The 10357-nt window shown below is 31.7% G+C and overlaps 1 protein-coding gene across 3 annotated transcripts in view; it reads right to left on the bottom strand.

Moving 5' to 3' along the window:
* Positions 1-2787: 2787 nt before the first annotated feature.
* The window catches only part of LOC106463078 (sodium/hydrogen exchanger 3-like), a 76638-nt gene continuing 69068 nt past the window's right edge, over positions 2788-10357 (bottom strand). Inside the window, exons 11-12 of one of the 3 annotated variants that reach the window (XM_022390485.1) lie at positions 9169-9387; positions 2788-3953 (exon numbers count right to left, since the gene is read on the bottom strand). In XM_022390485.1, the coding sequence (XP_022246193.1) occupies positions 3925-3953; positions 9169-9387 (248 nt within the window). In that variant the 3' untranslated portion in view covers positions 2788-3924. Of the gene's footprint in view, positions 3954-6958; positions 8658-9168; positions 9388-10357 lie in introns of those variants that run through there. The other 2 variants (XM_022390483.1, XM_022390484.1) reach the window with 2 other exon arrangements.

The following is a 10357-nucleotide window of genomic DNA, read 5'->3' as shown; positions in this document are numbered from 1 at the left end:
TCAGTGAATCAGATAAAGCTAAAGACACCCACGTCTTTTGCACATTGGACACTACAAACACACAGACCAGTTTCTGACAGGAGAAAATTTAACTTTATGTGTATAACTTGTTTTCATATATATACACAAGGCCAGGTTTGTATTAGGAGCTTCAGATTAATGCCAACTTCTGATTAGATTTTTACTTTTAAGAAAGTTTAGAGTTCAATGATTTTCTAAAGCTTGAAATTGATTTAACGTAGAGTTTGACCTTCGGGGACAGTAGAGTTTGCTTAAACTAATACGTTTAAGCATTGATTTTAAGAGTAATCATTACTAAAATACAAGTGTTACTTTATTTTTAGTTAACATACAAGTTATTTTTCAACAAGATTCCATTTATTAGCCGCGGCATAGGGCTCAGGAGTTTTTTTTTTTTTTTAAGTTACAAACTTTTTAGCTAATAGCTCCATCTCTTGATTGATTTGAGACTAATTAGATCCGTGGCTATTGAGGATTCCCTCTTGTTTTTATTCTTAATTTAACTTACATGAGTGATTACATTTGGACTGTTAACAGAAACGGATAAAGTTTCTCGCATCTCTTATTGGTTTAATGCACAACAACGAGAAACACTCGTCCTTTTTTTTTCTCTGGTATTGTGTTTTATTTCTATATTGAACAGTTAGTTTTATAATCTGTCATTTGTTTCCACTCTTTCTCTTTTTTTGCAAGACAAATCGCTTCAAAGTGGGGGAGAAGCACGCTCTGTAACTTGATGTCTCTCAATTTCCAGTTAACGGGACCTAAATGATTGCTCTGAAGTAACTCCGAGAGGCCAAGAAATACAATAGAGTAAAAGGAAATGCAACATTTTGGAGTCATGACCAGGATATCATAGTTCCAAAGTTTTGTAATATCCCCGAGAGGATGAATGACCATGCACATTGATATTCCGATGAGTACCCTTAAGTGACTGATCATGTAGCACTGTAATTTTTTTACAGCACGATGAGCGTACGATCTTGGGGACAATAAATTGAGATCATGGACAGGAGGTCTAGAAAAAGTGTAGCCAGATCTAAGGGAAGCCCTCTACTAGACCTTGAACATTTGACATTGCTGCGTAGATTCCTGTTGGCCATCATAATGCAACAGCAAGCCAAAGATGATGGACAAGGGTCATTTGGAGCAACTGGTCTGCTTTTCAAATAAGAGTTTTTGCCCTTTCAGTTGTTTCACTTGTTGCTCGCAAAACTCGATGGTTGTCTGGATGTCTCAATTTTACGTTATTATGTTTTGCTTGTATACAAGGTTTTATTTTAAAGTGTAAATTTAAAATGGCTTTCCGTCGTTTGTATAACGTACATTTGTAGTGTTTAGGCTAAGTTATTGTAAATTTAGGTTTAAAGGTATTGTTTTAGCGCTTTCTTTGTTAAAGAGCATTTTATGCATTAAACCGTTTTCATTGTGTAAGGTTTATGTTTTTGAGTGTGATTTCTGATTATCGTATTCAATATTTTCCTTTGCTGTGTGTTTTAAGTCACATATGTTACAAGTGTTAGTTGTCTTCTCCCAAAGGGAACGATGATTTGTCATTGAGGAAGGGTTTTGTTTTACTGCAATGTATTTCTATTTCTTAGATAAAGAGTACTGTTTCATGTATATTTCAGTGTTAAATGGTTTATTTTGTAATGTTGATCAATTTTAAAGGGTGTTTTCATATAATTTGGTTTTGTTTTAATATTCAGAGCGCAGTTTGTTAGACTACCACCTCCTAAGGTAAGTTGTGTTTGTGGTGTTGTTTTAATTTTGTACACACGAATGTAGTAGAACAAGTGGTTTTACCGGGGGGAATATTTTTGATTTCCACAATATTAGCAAAAGTCCTATATCTAGGAGATGAATTTTTCTAGACCATAACTCTCGCAAACGATGGTTTCCCTTCAGTGACCGACTTTTCCCTGGTTATAACTCCTTCAAATTGTCGAAAATGCCATTTCCTCAAGAACAAATTCTTTCTAAGCTTAATAATACAAAAGTAGCGGTAAAGGGCGATACACACATCTGCATAAAACAGAACACTCTGCAATAATATCCTGTAGTCAGGGCACCAAATTTTCTCCTTCCTATATACTCTGTGGAATTTTCAGGTAAAACTGAATTCCCTTAAAGTAACAAGATGGATCCATAGAAAAACAGGAGATTCGACAAGACATTTATTACAGAGTAATCCTGAATCCACAAGTCTAATCAAGTTCACGTGAAATATAGGTATGGAGAAATGCAATAAACAATCTTTATTTAAACATAAATACAGTGTGTGTGTGTGTGTGTGTGTGTGTGTGTGTGTGTGTGTGTGTGTGTGTACTTGCTTTAGCACAGAATACCCTCACTTTTACAGAAGAACTAGGTCTCAGCTGTTAAGTTTTTCTCCAAACTGCACTTAATAATGGTTTATACCAAACTGTCCGGTTTGAAATTTTATTCCAGATTGTTAAAAGATCATGTTACATTGTTAAAGCGATAATGTCATGCTTTCCAAGAGCAATTTGCAACTGTACATCTATTTCTCCACAAGCAGACCAAAGTTATCTTAGGGCAATGACACAGAACAACAGGTAGCTAGAATGAAAGTGACTCAATAGCTTTCTTGACCAGGTGTTATGTGAAACAAATTGAAAATTCTATATTAAAATAAGAAAGTAGAAAACACAACCATCTAGCAACTGGAATGTTGTGCCAGACCTGGTTAAAGCAATAAATGCCAGTTTGTTTGTTATGTTTTTATTGGAATTCCATGAAAATATCAATCAATACATACATGAAAAGTAGACTATAAATTGAAATAATTTCCCCGTTTACATACATACACATTAGTTAGTTAAGACAAACAATATTATAATGATAGCTGATGAGAGCTTTTCTTTTCTTGGTTGATCTTCAATAACTTGGCTTTAGGAAATCATTGTTAAAATACCTCTCACAATCTTAACGAATAGGCCCGTTAGAGTTCAAATAATTGAATTTCACTCTTCCGTAACTAGTTTAAAATATATCTATAATAACAACACCTTGCAACAACAACAAAAAGTCATGTGGTCTATAGTTTAATTATTCCACCTTATAGAATGTCAAGTTTCTTCTTAAGTGGATAAAAACTGTAAATACGTGATTTACCATAATGTTATTTGATGACGTAACTAATCGCAGCAATGCGCATAAAAAATTTATACATTGAGAAACTGAATAGAAGTTTATGTCATTGACAGCATGTAAAGCTTTATAGAATCTTTTAATGATATGAATTGCAAGAAGTAGAAGTGAATGTTTGACGTCCAATATGGTAGCTTTGAATGCAACAGTTTTGCAACATCATGTGTAAGACTTCTATATTCAGGTAATTTTTCAGTATTTCTACGTAATTATCACATCGTTGTAGAGTAGATGTATTAAGGTCGTAATCATGTGCTAATCATTTTTCTTAGGTAAAACTGTTTGTGTCTATTACATGAGGCAACTCAAACCAATCTCAAGAGATGGTACAGATACCTATACAAGTTGGGGTTCTCTCCCTTGTATTCTTTGTAATAAATGTTTACATATGTAACCTAATGATCATGGCAAACTGCACTAGTACCTTGATTCAACTATAAAACTGGAGTATTTGCAAAATTCTTTCTTTTGCTTCTCTTAAATTTTGAGATATCTTTTTCTATCCTTAACTCCAGCAGCCAGATTAGAAGCCAGCCAGTCTGAGAAAATAAGTATTTACACAATGCGTGTGTGTGAATAGTTTTATTATTCTTCGTTTTTCGTTGCTGTCCCTGTTTGAATTATTTTCTGCATAACATTTCCCGATCCAGTTATGTTGAGGATATTTTTTTTCTTTCTTGTTGGAATTACCACAGACCAAACATGGAAGACTATTTTTAATACAGTGAATTAGTTCTTGCACGAGATGAACTTAAGTGCTGTGGGGATAGAGAAGGATTTGTGCGATTATTGATTATGAAACTAAACTACTGAATATTTAATTGTATAAAAAAAAATAAAGAAAAAAGTTTCAGTTTACAATATTTTAGTCTACAACACTGTAAAGGTACCTCATTTGGAGTAGCAAGAAAATAATCAACTGGGAGCAAAGGAGGAGAAGAGATAACATGCTCCAAAGCTATTTAATTAAAGAGGGTGAGAGAAACAAGAAGTTCATGATGGTCCCCAATGCCCGGGATGCAGGTCCCATCAACAGACTAATGAGACACAACCACATAGGTGGTAATGAAGACAGAAATAAAAATAGGAGAGATGGTATAGGACAGAAGACAGAAACTCAACAGACAGCAGCATAGTATACTGCATTCCATGTGGAGGATGCAATAAAGTCCAGATAGCTGAAACTGGCAGGGGCCTGACAAGAAGACTAAATGAACACAAAGCAGATGTCAGAAGACACAACAAAACCAAAGCGATAGCAGCACATGCAGAGGAAGCAGAGCATCTGCGTAAATGGAAGAAAACTATATTAATCAGCAAAGAAATGGAAAAACAACAGAAAAAAGCAATGGAGGCTACTTATATACATTACTAGATTAGAACTTAAACACTAGTTACACCACAGCTGGAGTCTACAAGTAGGTGGAAGCGGCTGCAAGCCTGGTGAAAAGAAGGCAGTACGCCGATTGATTAGGTGGTGGTTGACATCATCATATCAAATTCGTGGCAGGAATTTAAGTGTATAAAAAAATATTTCAGGTGTCAGAACATGCTTAAATCTAAATTTAGCACAGTGGCTCCATACAAATTTGTTTGGCATCCAATCTCCCAACGTGCGGGGTGAAGAGAAACAAGTTTCTAACCACCCTGGGTTGTCTTTCAGGCACTAGAAATTAATACTGAGACCTGAAAGATTTTTAAGCCTGAATTCCTGCCACGAATTTGGTTTGATTTGGACGTTGTCATAACCTTCGGAAGAAAACTTGTAGTCGAAAATAAAAGAATAAAAGATCCTTACTATCCACTCGAGTTTTGTGGGGGACTTGATTCAAATATTAAAAAGCATTAGGGAGTTTGGAAAGTTTGTTCAGCTGACCAGTTTGAGTCGTGGAAGATGAAAATTAAAAATTATAAATTTAAAATTAGGAGTAATAAGTTTAAATGTTGGTACCATAAATACAGCCTTCATCTTCACAATAATTTTTTTTAGTTAGTTGGATTTGTAAAGGTGTGGAAATTTTTTGCCTGGTGTAGTTTAAACACTTTAAAATTTTATTAGACAGAACTAAAATCATGAATGTGGAAGGCTATATACGTGTTAAATTGAATAAAAAATTATTATAATTTGCTTTTTTGTTGATGAGGGATGACTTTGATGGGCCAAGTGGGCTTCTGTCACTGTCTTTTGTTATTTGCTTTAGAGATCACGAGCTCACTGGTTTGTCAACACTGCATTGATACCATTTAAGATTAAGATATACTAATGAGGTTGAAACAAAGGAGTAAGTAATATTATGTTAAAGGATGCGACAACTTACTATGAACATGGAATCCATCACACTTGCTGATAACAGTTCAGAACATCAACTTGAAATTCTGGAATCGTTATGGTAGATCATGTTGACTAACTTTTGAATTTCAAATTGTATTTAAACAAGCCAAAAGGATTAATCCAGCAAATTATTCAACAAGTCCCTCAAATGATAACATTTCCAAGTGTACAGACACTGGACACTATTTGAGGGATTGCATACAATAGCATTTAATAGACCAACCATACGAAGAAAGTTCAATAGAAACTTTCATTATAGCAATCGGCAAGAATGCTATATCCCTGAATGTAAACATGAAAGAGGTGACTGAAAGCTTCTAAAAGAGAAGTTCATAATGCACTAAACTGATGCATTAATGGAACGATAACTGAAAATGCTAAGAAATGCAGTACAGTCAGCCTATAGTCATACAATCTAAAATTCTAAGAGCATCTTTGCAGGATCCTGATGAAGAGAAAACAATCTCAATATAAAACACAGTACTTTGAAATTATGTAGTTTTTTCCAAGAGTAAAATCAGTATTTTCTGTAAGTTTATAAAAATTTAATCTATAGTCATAATGCTTTAAAAAATCATATTTTATTAGTACATTCCTAATTTTTGTATTCTGTCATACATTTTTTAACCTATTTATTTCAATAACATACTTTTTATGGCCACAATATTTATACCCTTAACATGCCACACATTAAAAATATTTTATTTACTGTACAAAATTTAACTTGAATGTATTAATACAAATATGTTATTAAAAAAAAAAGATCAAGGATGATGTTGACCAATAAGTAAATTAAGCTAAAGTTATTATAATGTTTCAAAGTTTTTTCAATTTTACAAATATCATTAAAATATTAAGGTCAGAATTCTGTGTAAGTGTAGTTTAGGTTCAAAGTATCTTGATAATCATCTCTGAACTGCAAGAACATGAAACAATAAAGGTGAATAAAATATAAAAATAAATCATTAAGTGTTGTTCCAATGCAAAATTGATAAAATCTGTATATTTTATAGCTTCATTGGCATACTTTTCTTACCACCTATAAAACAAAGACACTGTAAGAAGATATAAAACTAGGATATTTTGCATTATATTTACACTTTTGTTTCAGATTTTTTATAGTCCTACTACTACCTACATTCAACATTTTTAGATATACAATGCTACAAGTTAATGATAATCTAATAATATGGTGATTTTTCGATAATCATTTCCCATATTAACTTTAAGTATAGAAAATTTATTTTGTTTATTCTACATTTTAATTTAAGTATGGTAAAAAAATATCTAATATAATTTTTTTTATACCTCAGAAAAAGTACATTATAGGTAAAAGAGTATCACTATTCTTTGTTTCTTGTAATCAGTTATATTGTTTAACCACAAGAGGCATAAATAATATCACAATTCAAATAAATGTTTGATAAAAATTATGTATACTATGTAAAACTACTTAAAAAGCACAAATTAAAATATTCTCAATTTGATGATTTGGAAGCTATAAACAACTTTGTCAAGTAGCAAGATTAAAGTAGCAATCAATATTTTAAAATTAAATGGGATTTTAGAACTAAGTCTAACAAGATTATCATTATTATTGATGCATCCTAATTTACATTGAGGTATTTCTAAAACCTACATAATCTACAAGGATGTACACAAGTTTTTATAAATCCTACAATAAGGGTAGTCCACATGCATACATTTTGAACAGACCTCCAAATCTTCCACAATTGATGTTTGTTTTTAAATGCATTAATATCAGGAAGTTTAGGTCAATACAGAAAGAAAAGGACAGTGTACTAAAGAATGGTTAATAAGTACACATTCTGTAGTACACATAATTAAAAACCCCAAAATCAAAGCACATATGTAATATCTTATAAATAAACAAAGAACAGTGATGAAAATTATTAATATGCTCGTAAAAAAGGCCCATGTGTGCATTTTTGTAGGACATTAGCAGGTACAAAATGATGAATGACGTTTCTCTAGATCTTGACCTTACTGTAAACAAAAATTGAACCTTTGACAAAGAATAATTGACTACCCCTGCAACATAATGTAGCTGTTTGATCACTAAATGTTAAAACTGAAGTTTTTATAAATCGAGTACATAGAAAAACAACAAGAAAAATATTAACACTATGATTAAATAAATGCGTTAAAAATGATATGTTTTAGAGCTTTAGGCACCTTTGGATGTGGTTTATAAAGAATAATTTGATATTTATTTATTATGTATGAGGAACAAGTGTGAATCATTTGAAAATCTCTTACAGACAGAACTAATACATACTTTTGCAGAGTTGTAAGTCAGGTTCTATAGTTAAATTATAAGATATTAATAAAAATAAAAATATACACCTCACACACAGTTTACTTTGACACACTTTCTTTTCAATATTTTAACACATTTTATCTGGGCTAGATATCAAACCTGCAACTCCTTCACAAAAAAAGCAAGCATAAAAGTACTTTTACAATCTTTCACTCATAATTTCTTCATCACTCAAGTTAATTACAAACGCCTGTGATTCTTGCCAACTGTTTAGCATCTGTGGAACTTTTGCTAATTTGTCTTGCATTTCAATTGACACATCAACTTTGTTTTCTGCCTTTTGGTTCTTGGAGACAAACTCTTCAGACTCTTTGGGATGAACATGATAGAAAGAATATTCTCCACTTAATGCACTTTCAGCACCTGTATTATACAGTTGCCTATTAATAAATCTATTTGCAGTTTCTACATTTTCAATTTCCAGATTTGCTGAATCTTCTTCTTTTGGCAATACACTTTCAGCACCTATATTATCTGTTTGACTTACAATAAATTTATTAACAGTGTTTATGTTTTCATTTTTAGTGTCTTCTTGTATTGGCTTTTCTAACCCAAATACAGTGAAGACATCAGGTGTTTTTGTATCAGCATCAGAGCTTATTTTACCCATAAATGTGTTTGTCAGTGAAGTATAGACATGATATTCTTTGTTGTCAACCCATGGAGGAAACTCTTGTTGTTTCCAAACACAGCATCCATCAGTGCAATTTTCATCTCGTTTCCATGGTAATGTTGTTTCAGTTATTGTGCAAGATAGAGGCATTGTTGCTGTTGATTGAGAAATCTTATCTAAATTTAGAAGGAATAAAATTTGGAAATATGGCCAACTTATACTAACATGAATGACAAAATTATTAAGATATTATTTGGATATATAAAAATAAAAATATATATAACAAACCTTTTTCTAGAGCATGCTTATTAGGCTAACAAGTTTATCAACTATTCTCACTGAAATATGGACACATTTTATTTGTCTAAGAACTGTTGTGGTATTTTAAATTGTATGCCATTACTGTAGTTTTAAATCGATAAGGTAAGTTTAAATACTATAATGACACAGCACCCTAAACATGTGATCACAAATGTCACCTTATAGGCAGAGAGTTATCAATAAATCAGAGTACAAAAGTTATTTTAACATAATTACTCATTGTTGTTAGTATGAATGCTTATCATAATGTTTTAATATATCATTTTAAACTTTGAATTTTTTCTGTATGAAAAAAAAACTTTATAATCTTTAAGTTGCAACATTATACTAAATTCAAAATATAAAATAGCTTTCATGCTTGCATACCAGTATCTCTTTTATGTGTATCATTTTCAGGAGGTGTCATTCGTGCAGTAAAGGTTATTCCATTGTCATCTGGAGAAAACACAGTACCAAAAAGTGGGTTATCATCATCATCAAGTACCATTTCTTGGTTTTGATGAGAATAGTTTTCAACCTCTGAGATTTCAGATATACTGGCTGGAAGGGTGAATCTCAGTGATGTAGTTTTACGGGAATTTGAATCTAGGGGAAAAAAATATTTGTTTAAAGAAAACATATCAAATTAACAATGGTTAAACATTGGGAAAGAAATCTTAGAATATGACAGATTACCTGATACTTTTATAGGTATCAAAATATTTCAAGTGTTAAATTTCACTCTTTATTAAAGCAATTATATATTTAAACAGATGTTAGTTCAAGGTGTGTTAATAAGTCTACTACAATGAGGTTTTAAAAACTCCAGTGAAACAGAATTCAAATGCACTTTTAAGTTGAGAAAAGTAGTTCTTAGTGCTCCTTTGTAAGGTAGTTCTTTCCCTGAACATCTTTTTCCAACAACTGTATTTCTTATAATAAAGTGCATATTTTAAAAGGTTAGTTAAATTTTTGAAACAATTTTATCACTGTAGGGATGTGATTGGCTGTTGGTGGACACTGAATGTAATTATATGTTGGCCAAGACAAAATGATAAACTTTCTGATAACTAAGATAACTATTTCATATAGCATATTTCATGGAACCACACACAATTCATTCTAAAGAGTTTTGCATAAACAAAACTAATATTTATGATATATACACTATATTTGATAGTTTAGTTATTAACATTCACAAATTTGTTGTTATAAACAACTTTGAAAACCATGATATGCTGTTATATTGCAATATAACAATTATGCTATTACATTGCATAAAACCACATTAGTTATATGTATGTGTATAACTAACATATGCTGTCACATCAGGTGAATGTGATTACAAAAATCATGATGTCATGTCAGGAAAAATACATGAAAAAAAGAAGAACTTTGGACTGTACAGTACCATGCAAAAGTGTACGGACAAGAGAATATTTTGTCATTCTTTCCATTTTATGGGGCTAATTCTTCCATGACATTACAGAATGTACATTTTAACACTTTGGTAAAGCTTCACTGATCCCTGTTGACAATTGAATGAGCCAGGGTGAGAATACTTATCATTCTTTAG

The sequence above is a fragment of the Limulus polyphemus genome, unplaced genomic scaffold, assembly GCF_000517525.1.
Source record: "Limulus polyphemus unplaced genomic scaffold, Limulus_polyphemus-2.1.2 Scaffold1319, whole genome shotgun sequence".
NCBI lineage: Eukaryota > Metazoa > Arthropoda > Merostomata > Xiphosura > Limulidae > Limulus > Limulus polyphemus.
Note: the sequence above shows the minus strand (reverse complement) of the source record. Positions and strands in the feature narration are given on the sequence as shown.